At 45.7% G+C, this 14,654-nt stretch overlaps 1 protein-coding gene across 1 annotated transcript; it reads left to right on the top strand.

Annotated features, from left to right (window-relative positions):
* The first annotated feature begins 2,489 nt into the window (after positions 1 to 2,489).
* Positions 2,490 to 13,635, top strand: LOC130401661 (copine-1-like). The gene is made up of 16 exons (XM_056605574.1): positions 2,490 to 2,600; positions 2,972 to 3,100; positions 6,080 to 6,259; positions 6,516 to 6,590; positions 6,807 to 6,878; positions 7,188 to 7,271; positions 7,691 to 7,780; positions 8,478 to 8,576; positions 8,918 to 9,004; positions 9,142 to 9,201; positions 9,363 to 9,496; positions 9,815 to 9,869; positions 10,320 to 10,374; positions 10,587 to 10,720; positions 11,539 to 11,775; positions 12,530 to 13,635. The coding sequence occupies exons 2-16, from the start codon at positions 2,972 to 2,974 to the stop codon at positions 12,656 to 12,658; spliced, it is 1,620 nt and encodes a 539-aa protein (XP_056461549.1). The 5' UTR covers positions 2,490 to 2,600; the 3' UTR covers positions 12,659 to 13,635.
* Positions 13,636 to 14,654: the final 1,019 nt, after the last annotated feature.

The following is a 14,654-nucleotide window of genomic DNA, read 5'->3' as shown; positions in this document are numbered from 1 at the left end:
GCTAGTTGTTGTGTGTGTGTATAGATTACAGATATAGATCAAACCTCATCAGTCTCTTGGACTCGGTCAATAAAAGGATGTTTTATGACGAATTTCTAGAACCCGAAACAGTTTGGTTTGTTGCGTCTGATGTCGTTGATTTATGAAAAGTCATCAAGAATATTAGCCCCAAACCCGACCCACATAGTACATTGTACTCCCTTAATCTTACCCAACCTAATTAATCCTAGCCAACATAGTGCATAGTAGTCTAACCTTACCGACCTAATGAACCCTAACCCAAATAGTACAATCTAATCAACATAGTACAACTCCTTTAGTACAACCCTAACTGAACCTAATTAACCCAAACCCCCATAACATGTTAAGTCTAACCCGCATAGTAAATCACTAATAAATAACCATATAGAATCATCCGAACACTCATATCTAGACTTTTACATACCAGTAGTTATCAGAGTAATCAACTTACTACGTAAGTAATGAAGTCATGACTAGGCCAATTAATACTTTTAGTTACTAGACTGACCAACTAGCAGTAAGGACCTCAAACTAACTAGTATCTGGCTGGTTACCCCCCTTGCATCATCTGTTTGAGCCTTTATCCTTCAGGTTGAAAACATAAGTTATATTATTAGTTCATACATATTAAGTTGAAGAATAAACATAGTTTAGACTTATTACATAGAAGAGGAATAGTACCGCTGGCTCTGTTGAATACTGTGCCCTTCTTTATCTTTGGACGGGCAATAAAGTTGTTCCTCAGCATCGTTCAATAGTTGATATTCACGATATCATAATAACGGGTGAACTATGTTTTTTACTTATACTAATTTGCTTACCGTTACTCATCACCCTCCAAATTCAGACCTGAGCACCAACGGTAAAATAATAACTGTCGGATCACCCGTTTCCATGACAACGTAAAGACGACATCCCAGTGCGCGGCGGAACTGGTTACTGTGGTTTGACGAGCTGGCCCCCTTCTTACACTGTGTGTGTGTGCGTGTGCGTGTGTGAGTGCGCGTGTCACATTATCTTCGAACAGCACTGTGTGTGAGTTCCCTGCGGTTGCTAGTTGTATTTCACCGTTGTTGCTCAGGTTCGATTTGTAGGGAAGTGGGAAGTACCTTTTAAAAGACAGGTGACCCGTTAACTATTCAAGGGGACATATTATACCACCAGGTGTTAGTGTGATTAGCAGTTACAAGCCGTTTTCCAAATCTGCGTCTTCTGACCTCTGACTTCATCACCAGTGGTTGTGTCCACCTAGATGTGCGCTGGATAGATCACTCTACCGGCCTACCCAGTGGACTCAAGCAAACGTTGCTCATCTATCTAGCACACATCTAGGTGGACACGCCCACTAGTGACGTCATAAGACGCAGATTTTCAAAACGGCTTGTAACTGCTAATCACACTCACCCCTGCTGGTATAATATGTCCTTTTTAAACAATGCTGTTGAATAACTGTGTCTGTGTGTGCGTGTACTTCTGCGTGCGTTCGTAACAACAGGTTATTCTTGCACGGAGGATAGTAAACCCCTAACCATATTAACCACAACCTGTTTGGCTCCTCTACCTGCTGAGCAACGCAGGGAATATAACCCATAACCCTGCAGTGTTGGTGCCTTGCTCTACCTACTGAGCGACACAGGGAATAGACGGGACATAATAAGTCAACTCCTTCATGTCCATTTGTGTGTCTATTTCCACCTGGAGGCCTCGGGTACTGTAGCAGGCCTACTAGCCTTTGAGGGTACTCTGTACTGCCGTATGCCTACTAGTGTTTAAGGGTACCTGGGTACTGCAGTACTACTAGTGTTTAAGAGTACTCTGTACTGTAGTAGGCCTACTAGTGTATAAGGGTACCTGGGTACTGTAGTACTAGTGTTAAAGAGTACTCTGTACTGTAGTAGGCCTACTAGTGTTTAAGGGTACCTGGGTACTGTAGTACTAGTGTTTAAGGGTACTCTGTACTGTAGAACTACTTTTGTTTAAGGGTACTCAGGTTACATACTGTAGTAGGCACTTGTGTTTAACGGTGCTCTGGACTGTAGTGTTTCTGAGTCCTGCGCAGTATCATTAATATTATTAGTATTAGTAGGCCAGGTGGGTTTGTGTGACGTCAGCCGGTATGTGTGACGTCAGCCTAGACCTCTACATGTGCTCATATAAAGTTTAGTCTGGGGGTGCTTTGACTTTAAACTAGTATGTTGTGGCCGTGTGTATTGCAGCAGACACGGAGTAAGATCAGCTTTACATAAGTCCGACGAACACGCCTGGTTGTCAGCGATGATCCAAAGTAACCTATAACTAAACTATTTAGCCATTTCAATGAAATCGAAACGCCTTTTTTTTCTTCACCCGACTTCCTGTTTTGTGTCTCGGTGACGTCACAGACACCACTGTCCAATCATATCCATTGTAGTGAGCTTTTGACCAATGAGAGAGCCTCGTTCTCCACCTATGCGAGCGATGGGCGGGCCTTGGTCCCGACCGCTCTGCCACTCCCTTTCCTTCATTGAACGTTTGAGCACCGCTGCGGACATTACTTTTGTATTTGAGTATTCTCGGGGACATAACTGCAGGAAAACAAGGTAAACTCCAATGTCTTAAGTATAATAAGTAACAGGCAGATGCCGCCGGAGATGTTTGAAGGCCGAACTGTGTTCCATGTGTGACTCAGTGGGTGCGGACTGCGTAAGCTGTCCTGACGGAAGTTGACGTTGTCTGTGCTCGTCTGTGTGTGTGTGTTTGTGCGCGCGCGCGTGCACCAACGCGCGTGCGTGTGTTATTCTGGTCGTGTCTAAACGTTTGTGTGTATCTGTGTGTATCTGCGCGCGCATGCAGAAACGTGCGTGTATGATCTGATCGTTGGCCTGATCATTGTTTGTGTGCGTGTGTTCTTGTGGTCCTGTGTGTCTATGCGTTCTGCTCATCACATGTGTGTATGTTTGTGTTTTCCCAGATGGCCGACTGCGTGTCCAAGGTGGAGCTGACGGTGTCATGCGCCACCCTCCTGGATAAAGACGTGGGCTCCAAGTCAGACCCGCTCTGCGTCCTGCTGCAGAGCACCGGGGACAACCAATGGGAGGAGGTGGGCTCTCTCTCTCTGCCATACTGTGTGTGTGTGTGTGTGTGTGTGTGTGTGTGTGTGTGTGTGTGTGTGTGTGAGAGAGAACCAATGGGAGGAGGTGGGCTCTCTATCACCTGTCGCCTGCCCTCTTTATTTTATAGTTGTTCTGATACCGATACCAGTATCATACTCCTCTGATATTTCCTAAAGCACAGTATCGGGTATAGGCGAGTATGCAAGTCTATGCATCGATCCGATACCATCGCGTGACTAGCTCAGTTACTACAAAGGCAGAGAATATCCCAAACACGTTGGTTAATGGTCAGAGGGGGAAAGTTGGAATAGGAAGCTACCAAGTCGGAAAAACATTGATGCTCACGCTTAACTACAAGAATACAAATGTATCATTCCTGTTGGCGGAGTTTGTAGGCAGGACGATCCTTATTTGCTGCATTATAGAAATAAGAGATGGAACGTTTTTTTGTCACTGCTCGTTTTTCATGGGCCAAGACACATTCCGAACAGAGGAGGTTCTGTGTGTGGAGGAAGATATGGGCGGTACTCTGTCTATTCTAGATAAGCTACAGTTTATCCGTCTTATCTTTAATTAGACTATACTGCGTCTAAAGCTACTAATCTAAGTTCTTTCATGAGGTTGTGAACTGAGGGCCGCTGTAGGGGGGTGTTAACGGCCAATGGCAGATGGTTACCTAGTAGCTGGGCCGCCTCCTCGAGCAGAACTAGTTTTATTATGGTATGTACACACATGGTATGTATTATTGGAATTCTGCTTATCTCAGGTGTTGGAGCGGGTTGCCTGGTAACCGGAAGGGTTGCCAGTTTGATCCCCTAGCTGAGTGTCGAGATGTCCCTGACTTAGATGCCTCATCCTAACTGGTCCTGACAAGCTGGCTGTCGCCTTGCGTGTTTGACACCGCCGTCGGTGTGTGAATGAGTCTATGAACCGTTGTAAGTCGCTTTGGATAAAGTCTGCTCGCTACCCTAAAATGTAAATCAATGTAAATGCAGACTAGCGTCGTTGGAGGCGGTGGTTCGGCTGCGTCTGAGGAAGGTAAAGTCTGTTCAGACAAGGCAACGGTGGCGTGTCCGTCCTCCACGCCTTCAGGCACTGAGCCAGAGGGACAGCATGTAGGAGCAGAGCTGTGTAATTATGTCGTGGATAACACACTTATTGTATGTTGTACGTTCTGGCACTTAAAAATAGTACTTAGCATCGTGTAGCATCTTCTCCTAGCTATCTTTGTTGTAAACAGGGAATGGGTTAACGATTGCTAGCGATTGTTAGAGCTTGGCAGCTTGGTTCTATGAACATCCTTACTGTACCTACAGTGAGATTTATTGTTTCTCTTTCTTCTGACAAATGTACTTATTGTAAGTCGCTTTGGATAAAAGCGTCTAGTAAATGCCCTAGATGTAAATGTCATGGATAAAATGCAACACTTTAGAGAGGTCGACAATCTAAGAGAGATCGAGAAAGCGGAAGTTTGAAAGATTAAGACTTTATTATCATTTGTAGCAAGTAACAAAACCTGAGTTGGTTTGCCAAAGAACCCCTGTTCTGGATTCCTCCTACATGCACTGACCAATCACAACACTCTATGCAGCGGGCCTAGAGATTAGGCCCCTCCCCGTATACCCCACCTTGGTTCCCCACTAACTGAACCTACACTCATCCTCCTCCTCTGTATTCTCAGTAGATAACAACATAAAGAATTGACATCTAAAACATTACAGTTACATCAGGTGTGGAGCAGTGAGGTCCTCTTTGATTTGAATCCACTCCTCAACTTATTAATTAAACTGATATAACACAGACATAATAAACCAGATGTGCTTATGCGATGAGATTGTCTGTCAACCATCTTTGGCTTGAGGTAGTTTGTGACACAGTATTGAGTAAAGTGTATGAGCAAAGAAAACAACTCCCTTTACCACATACACAAGTCCACATAGAGAGTTGGCAGTGATGAGCTCAATGACAATCACTTCCACTCAGACAATAAGCATGCATTCAAACACTTTAAAACAACACCACTGTGTGTGATTGTGGAATACATTCAAAAAGTAGGCAGGGTTTGATTCTAACTGTAGTACTCACTAGTTAACTTTAACATATAAGTTAGTATGAGTAATGTGAGAGAAAGAATGCAGGGGGCTTCTTTCTTCTTTGTGGCCGTCGTGAAGCCCTCCCCATCTCTCCCTCTCAGGATGAGGTGATCCAGGTATAGAGAGGTTCACAGCTTTAAGGGGTCAACTCGGAGTCAGCTGAGTAACCGGGGTCCATCTCACAGGTCTGTCAGGAGGGGTAATGATTGACCCTTCGGAATGTGGTCCTTTGTTGACTGTGCTTTCTTCCACACTGATGTAATCCTTGTAAACCCGATAAGGCTTAATAAGACCTTAAACCTCAATCAATTTCTCCCATAATGCCTGAATTGTTGACACTGACAGTCATCACTTAGGCTCACGGTATATTTAATTAGTTTCCATCCCCTCTGCACAACAGATTTTCAGGCCAACATATACAAACATCATAGTAGAGATAGACTGCAATAAACATCATATTTTATTATAGTGTATGTAACTATATTTGATGTTGTAGTGTTTATAACTATATTTGATGCTATAAAGCAGGCACTGCTGTTTGTTTCTTTTCCATGTGCTTCTGGAAGCTATGCTTCCCATGTTGTTTACTGTGACAATAATGATACATGGAAAATCGACATACAAATTAAAAAGTCAATCATCAGCATTTAATTTGTCTATGTATTGAAACTGTACTGAACCTTGATTTCACGTACCGTATTGAAGGTGTGTGTGTGTGTGTGTGTGTGTGTGTGTGTGTGTGTGTGTGTGTGTGTGTGTGTGTGTGTGTGTGTGTGTGTGTGTGTGTGTGTGTGTGTGTGTGTGTGTGTGTGTGTGTGTGTGTGTGTGTGTGTGTTTGAATATGGTTACTGAAGTGTCCCTTCTGTCCCCCAGGTGGGGCGGACCGAGCGGGTGAAGAACTGTGACAGCCCGGCCTTCAGCCAGCGTCTGAAGGTGGACTACCACTTCGAGACAGTGCAGAAGCTCAAGCTCGCCGTCTACGATATCGACAACAAGTCGGTGGACCTCAAGGACGATGACTTCCTGGGGGGAGTGGAGCTGACGCTGGGCCAGGTAACACACCTGATGGTTAAATGTTGTGTTGTATAAACTTAGGTATAACTCCTGGGAGGAGTGAAGCACAGTCTGTGCCAGGTCGCACTCGGATAGCCAGCAGTGTACTGTCATGGTTATAGTTATATGAAGACATAAATATGTTTTTTTATATTTTATAGTTGTGGTTATTGTGATTGTTATAGTTATGTGATATCATGATATAAAAATGTTTCCTTATAGTTATGTTATATCATCTATATATTATTGTGTTCAGATTGTTGCCAGTAAAACTGTGACCAGACCACTACAGCTGAAGACCACCAAGCCAGCAGGGAAGGGAACCATCACTGTAAGTGTGTGTGTGTGTGCGCGTGTGCGTGTGCGTGCGTATAGATATGTGCGTATATATTCATGTGTTTGTGTGTGTGTATAGATATGTTTGTATATATTTGCATATTTATGTGTGTGTGTGTGTGTATAGATATGTTTGTATATATTTTCATATTTATGTGTGTGTGTGTATAGATATGTTTGTATATATTTTGTATTTATGTTTGTGTCTCAGGTGACAGCTGAGGAGATTAAAGACAAGAGAGCCATCGTCCTGGAACTAGACGCTAAAAACCTGGACAAGAAGGTAAAACACTCTCACTCTCATTATCACAATCACTCTATAATGATATTGTTTATAATGTTTATATGTGAAGCCTTTGGAGTCTACCTTGTGTATGGAAAGTGTTATTTAAATAAAGTTGTGCTGCCTTGCCTATAAACAGGATGCAATTAGTTTTAATAATGGACAGCTATACAGATAGATAAAGTGCTAGATGGATGAATTGATAGATACAGTAGGCAGGAGGTAAGTACAGTCGGTAGACGGGTACACTAGGCAGGTACAGTCGGTAGGTTGCTTGGTAGGAACTAGCTAACCCTGTCTGTTTCTTAGGACCTCTTTGGGAAGTCTGATCCTTTCCTGGAGTTTTATAAACAAGGAGCTGGTGGCGAGTGGCAGCTGGTGTACAGAACTGAGGTACGCAAGGACACACACACACACACACACACACACACACACACACACACACACACACACACACACACACACACACACACACACACACACACACACACACACACACACACACACACACACACACACACACACACACACACACACACACACACACACTAACAAACACATCGGCCCATTTGCTCGACCCTTAAAGGATTGACTAAAACACTTTGAAATTGTTATAAAGCGTCCAACATCTATTTCCCATTAATCAACTGTTTATTTTGTATGTAAAAAAGGATTTATTAGTAATTGTGAAAACATTTGTCAGTATGCTAGGATGCACAATGCCTCATGGGTTATACATTTTGGACTGTCATGTGTATGATGATGATGATGATGATGATGATGATGATGATGATGATGATGATGATTTACAGGTGGTGAAGAACAATCTGAATCCCAGCTGGAAGAAGTTCACACTTTCTCTGCAAACCTTCTGTAGTGGAGATCTGGACGCTCCCCTCAAGGTACACACACACGCACACACATGCACACGCACATACACACAGGACCAAACAAGTGGAACTCACAGCCTTAGTGGACGGCCTGAACGGCCAATGACACGACACTTCTCCGTCTGCACGAATAAGCACTTAGCTGACACCGGACACGCCCCTCCCGCCGGTCGTCCTACTCATACCAGACGAAGGACGAGAGACACACACACACACACACACACACACACACACACACACACACACACACACACACACACACACACACACACACACACACACACACACACACACACACACACACACACACACACACACACACCATCCTCTCAAAACTAACCAATGAGCTGGCAGTCACTGCAGGGGTCCGCCTCATCTACGCTCTGATTGGTCGATCAGGAGCAGGCACAGGAATCAAACTCTCTGTATTAAAGGATCGATCGGTGATTATCACCAGCTTGCTGTACATTACTCTCTTATTGCACAACTACTTACTCAAGAAATTAACCATTTGACGCAAAATACAACGACCACAAAAAATGATAGGTCCCATATTGATATAAAAACGATTTTATCGCTTCCTCCTAGAACAATAGTCTGTTACGTTCTAGGGTTGGAAACGGCGTCCATAACAACGGTTCATCTCAGCGGGTTGAGAAGTGTCTAGTCTCACCCTCCTCCTCCTCTCCTCCTCTTCCTCCTCCTGCAGGTTAACTGCTTGGACTCGGACAGCGATGGATCCCACGATCTGATTGGTTCCTTCACGGCTAAAGTTTCCGATTTCCAGAAGGCAGCACATGGCTCACCGGTGAGATTCATTTATGTTCCTTTAAATGAGTGTCTAAACCAAACGAGTGTCCCCCAATCCTGATGTTGAATGAATTTTACTGTTCACTGACGAGGCTGAACTAGTGGGACCAATAATAACAAATGGTAAAGAGAAGTTATAAATTATAAATCATAAGTAATACATTCGACAATAAAAGTGAAATGGTAAATAATGTATAGTAAATAGTAAATAATTCATATAGATAATAGTAAATAGTAAATAATTCATAGTATATAGATAATAGTAAATAATTACCAGTGAAGAAGAAGTAATATTATTATTATTTTGGGTGATTGTTATTGTGATTATTTTTACTACAGGCGGAGTTTGACTGTGTCCATCCTGACAAGCAGAAAAAGAAGAAGAGTTATAAAAACTCTGGAGTTGTTTGTGTAAAAAGCTGCAAGGTAAGAGCTAGGCTGCATTTACCTGTCAGCTAGGAGCTAGACTGCATTTACCTGTCAGCTAGGAGCTAGACACTACATTATCCAGAATCCCCCTGGTCACCGCTCAAGAATGAATGTGTGTTTTTGCATTTCCACAGATGGTGTCACAACACACCTTCCTGGACTACGTCATGGGAGGATGCCAAATCAACTTCACCGTAAGTTACACACACACACACACACACACACACACACACACACACACACACACACACACACACACACACACACACACACACACACACACACACACACACACACACACACACACACACACACACACACACACACACACACATAATGGTTTGTGTGTCTGTAGGTGGGCATCGACTTCACCGGCTCCAATGGGGACCCTCGCTCTCCGAACTCGCTCCACTACATGAGTCCAGACGGTCTGAACCAGTACCTGTCCGCCACATGGTCCGTGGGCCTGGTGGTCCAGGACTATGACACGTGAGTACATATACCTGTGTGTGTGTGTGTGTGGCTCTCGTCCTTTCTCTCCCACCTAACCCTCTCTGTCTAGTTTCAAGATTCAAAGAGCTTTATTGACAAGGAAAACATACATTTAAATTGCCAAAGCACCAAAAGTAAAACAATTGGTGACAAATTATTAGCCAATCAGGGACAGCAAGGCTATGGGCCAATCAGGGATCGCCCCAGGTCTTTGGTCCCACCCACAAGACTGCTGATTGAATGTGATTCTACACTCAAGAGCTCTTATGACCTCTCGTGACCTCATGACTTCTCTCTCTCTCCTGTCCCTCTCAGAGATAAATTCTTTCCAGCTTTCGGTTTTGGAGCCAAACTTCCTCCAGATTACCAGGTCAGTATTAACCCCTAGCTCTACATCCAGACTAGTCAGACTATTCCAATTTGTCTACCTTTTATATTAGGACATCACCAACGGCTGAATCACACTTATTTCCAGGCTATATCCCATGATGCAATGCGGTTTTTATCGTCAGCGGATTCCTCCAACAGGGATGCTCTGTCACACATGGCTTAGGGTCGGCAGGCTTGTCAAATAAACTTCTTGTTGGCAAATCCAAAAAAACACGAGCACATGAACGGAAAACACAAAGGCTAAAGCCACAATGTCAACAGACGTTAGCAGTGAACCCCTCCGACCGTTCAGTACAGCGTGTGGGTACAAAACATCCATTCAGTGGGGCCAGGTTAGCCCTGTCAAACAAGAGTTGGTTGGTCTCGCCACACAGACACACATTCGCTCGTGTTCTTTTTTCCGAACTATCTTTTTCTTCCTGACCTGCAGGCGGCCAATCACCAATTTGCTCTCAACTTCAACCCAGCTAACCCCTTCTGCCAAGGTACACACACACACACACACACACACACACACACACACACACACACACACACACACACACACACACACACACACACACACACACACACACACACACACACACACACACACACACACACACACACACACACACACACTCCCCCCCCCCCCCCCAAGGATGGTTAGTTTTGTCCTAGATCTCAAATGGTAGTGCTGTGTTGTGTCGTCCCCCAGGTGTCCAGGGCATCGTGGAGGCCTACCGCCAGGCCCTGCCCCAGCTCAAACTCTCCGGTCCCACTAACTTCTCCCCCCTCATCAACCACGTGGCCTCCATCGCCTCCGCCGCCACCCAGGGCAGCCACGCCACTGTGAGGACTCAATACACACACAAACATCCTAAACATCCTAGAGCCTAACCTAGCACTCAACAGTATGGTCTTGATAGCACGCTATAGACTCATGAAGCGGACGTTAGTGTGGGATTAAGGATGTGTTCTTGCTCGAGGACGTGCGTACAGATTTACGCTGATGCAATGCAAGCGGTTTAGGAGATGGGAACATGTACATTGAGGGCATTCAGCAGACGCTTTTATCTAAAGCGAGATTTACAATAAGTACATTGGTCAAAAGATTGAGAAACAGTATATCACTGTCGGTACAGTAATGATGTTCATAGAACCAAGTGCCAAGCACTAAAAATCGCTTAACCCACTCCCCGTACACAACCAAGATGGCTAGGATGAGATGCTACACGATGCAAAGGGCTATTTTTAAGTGCCATGACGTACAACATACAATAAGTGCGTAAGAAGGGTGTGGGGGGGGGGGTAAGGGGGAGGCTATGCAGAGTCTAGGTGACCTTTGACAAGTTCAAATGAAGGGGTGTATGAATGAGATCGGAGCGCGCCCTGACCCCCTGTGTGTGTGCAGCAGTACTTCCTGTCCCCCCTCTGACCCCCTGTGTGTGTGCAGCAGTACTTCCTGTCCCCCCCTGCCCTTCCTGTGTGTGTGCAGCAGTACTTGCTGTCCCCCCTGACCCCCTGTGTGTGTGCAGAGGTACTTCCTGTCCCCCCCCCTCTGACCCCCTGTGTGTGTGCAGCAGTACTTCCTGTCCCCCCTGACCCCCCTGTGTGTGTGCAGCAGTACTTCCTGTCCCCCCCCTCTGACCCCCACTGTGTGTGTGCAGCAGTACTTCGTTCTCCTCATCCTGACCGACGGGGAGATCACGGACTTCGACCAGACGAAGGAGGCGGTGGTGCGCGCCTCGCGCCTGCCGCTGTCCATCATCATCGTGGGCGTGGGGCCGGCCGACTTCAAGGCCATGGAGCTGCTGGACGGGGACGACGGCCTGCTGCGCTCCACCACCGGGGAGGCCGTCGCGCGCGACATCGTGCAGTTCGTCCCCTACACCAAGTTCGCCGACGTAAGTCTTTCAGTTTGAGTTGCAGAGCTTTGAGTTTTGTGTTTGTTTCGTACAGACTAAGGGCCGTTACAATAGTCGACGCATCGCTACGCATACGCGTCCAAAAGGCTACGCGACGCGACGCTGGCGTTGCGTCGCGTAGCCTTTTGGACGCGTATGCGTAGCGATGCGTCGACTATGTAACGGCCCTAAGAGTTCGGCTGGTTGTTGTTGTCGAGCTGCATGTCAGCTAGCCGACCCTTTATGTAAGGGATAATGTATAGAAGGCCGGTCTAACCCTTTTCCCGATAACGACCGGCGTTCTATACATTATCCCGCTTATTACATGACCACGGAAAAATAACTTCACACAAGTGTGTCTTTTTACAATTACCATTCGTAGTGTTGATCAGCAGAGGAATAGTCTGTCAATGACGTTGAAGGTTTCAGAAACAGCTGACCGAATACGCTGGGGTTGATATGTTACCGGACTACTTGCGTGGTGCTACCAAAGACAAAAAATCCAGTTTCCTTGACAGCAGTCAATATATGCTTGTCTCTGTCTCTCTCTCTCTGTCTCTGTCTCTGTCTCTGTCTCTCTGTCTCTCTCTGTCTCTCTGCCTCTCTCTCTGCCTCTCTGTCTCTGTCTCTGTCTCTGCCTCTCTGTCTCTCTGTCTCTCTGTCTCTCTGTCTCTCTGCCTCTCTCTCTCTCTCTGTCTGTCTCTCTCTGTCTGTCTCTGTCTCTGTCTCTCTCTCTCTCTCTCTCTCTTTCTAGGCCCCACCCGGTGCGCTGGCTAAGAGTGTTCTTGCCGAGGTTCCCAACCAGCTGGTGTCTTACTTCAAGATGATGGGGCTGGAGCCCGGCAAGATGGCTCCGCCCAAACAGGCTGAGCTCAAACCATAAGCCACTCCCCTTCCCTGTCTGAGCCACAGCCCTACTGTGCTTAGGCCACACCCCCTACCATGCCTTATCCACACACCCTACCACTGAATGCCAAAGCCACACCCCATATCGTGCCTAAGCCACACCCCTCAACGGGCCTAAGCCACATATCCTACTGCAGAATGCTTAAGCCACACCCCTACTGAAGCAGTCCTAGGACACGCCCTGTTTATGCAATAATACGTCTATATGAAACCTTTAAAATGTACTCCACAGTTATGTAGCTCCATTTAAACCTGATCATTTACTGAGATATAATCGTTGTAATTCCACGTGTTTCTTGGTCTGACTCAGACCAGAAGATGGACCCAAGATATGAGTGTCATATATCATGTATTTACTTTTATTATTATCTTCATGACTTTCCTGGAAGTAATGTCAATACAGGTCTGGTCTATCTTAGCTTGTGCCAGCCGATAGCCCTGTTCTGTTACTCTAGCCGCTTGCCTCTGCCTAGCTGCTAGCTCTAGCTGCTTGCCTTGACCGGTATTGTGCTTAATTGTGCCAACTGGTTCAAACTAGTGCCTATTGGTTCTAACCAGTGCCAACCGGTTCTAACTAGTGCCAACTGGTCCTCACTGGTAATTTTGAGAATTTATGGACATGCTGCTTTGCACTATAATCTATAAGCTTCTATTCTTGAAGCCATTTTGCATCAACTTCCAATCTTCTCCCGAGTTAATCCAAGACCACTTCCACACGGAGCTGAATCATGAAGCGTGTTTGACTATACGGTCCGTCCGTTGCCAGTTGCGTCAATCAATCACAGCGTGTACTGACGCTAGAGCGGGCATCCATTATGGCCACCAGGGGGCGCCAAAACCTCTCTATAATCAGTGTATTCTTGGCTTATGCTTGTCTGGGAGGAAGACAAGGCTGCAAAAGTGTCATGATTCCGCTTGAGCTTTGGTGTATTATGGCTTTTATACTTGAAATAAACGGATTTAATTTTACTTCTGTGTACTTGAATGTTTACTTGAGTCTCATTGTGTGTTGTAGTACGTGCACAGTAGATGCAAAGATGGTCTGATTTTATTTTTGACAAAATATTCACTCAATGAGTTTATATTTGAAAAACCACCAACACAGGCAACACTTGAACCCCGGGCTACAGCACTCACCGCTCAGCAGGTGTGGAGTCAGCAGGTGCTATCACTCGACCACTTAGACCACTAACTAACCACTCAGCAGGTGCTATCCCTCGACCACTTAGACCACTAACTAACCACTCAGCAGGTGCTATCCCTCTACCACTTAGACCACTAACTAACCACTCAGCAGGTGCTATCCCTCTACCACTTACACCACTAACTAACCACTCAGCAGGTGCTATCACTCGACCACTTAGACCACTAACTAACCACTCAGCAGGTGCTATCCCTCGACCACTTAGACCACTAACTAACCACTCAGCAGGTGCTATCCCTCTACCACTTAGACCACTAACTAACCACTCAGCAGGTGCTATCCCTCTACCACTTACACCACTAACTAACCACTCAGCAGGTGCTATCACTCTACCACTTAGACCACTAACTAACCACTCAGCAGGTGCTATCACTCTACCACTTAGACCACTAACTAACCACTCAGCAGGTGCTATCCCTCTACCACTTAGACCACTAACTAACCACTCAGCAGGTGCTATCCCTCTACCATTTAGACCACTAACTAACCACTCAGCAGGTGCTATCCCTCTACCACTTAGACCACTAACTAACCACTCAGCAGGTGTTACACTCTACCTCTTAGACCACTAACTAACCACTCAGCAGGTGCTATACTCTACCACTTAGACCACTAACTAAGCAGGTGTTATCACTCTACCACTTAGACCACTAACTAACCACTCAGCAGGTGTTATCACTCTACCACTTAGACCACTAACTAACCACTCAGCAGGTGTTATCACTCTACCACTTAGACCACTAACTAACCACTCAGCAGGTGTTATCAC

The sequence above is a fragment of the Gadus chalcogrammus genome, chromosome 13 (genome assembly GCF_026213295.1).
Source record: "Gadus chalcogrammus isolate NIFS_2021 chromosome 13, NIFS_Gcha_1.0, whole genome shotgun sequence".
In the NCBI taxonomy this organism is placed as follows: Eukaryota; Metazoa; Chordata; class Actinopteri; order Gadiformes; family Gadidae; genus Gadus; species Gadus chalcogrammus.
The sequence above is the reverse complement of the archived record's forward strand: the minus strand, read 5'-3'. Positions and strand labels throughout refer to the sequence as shown.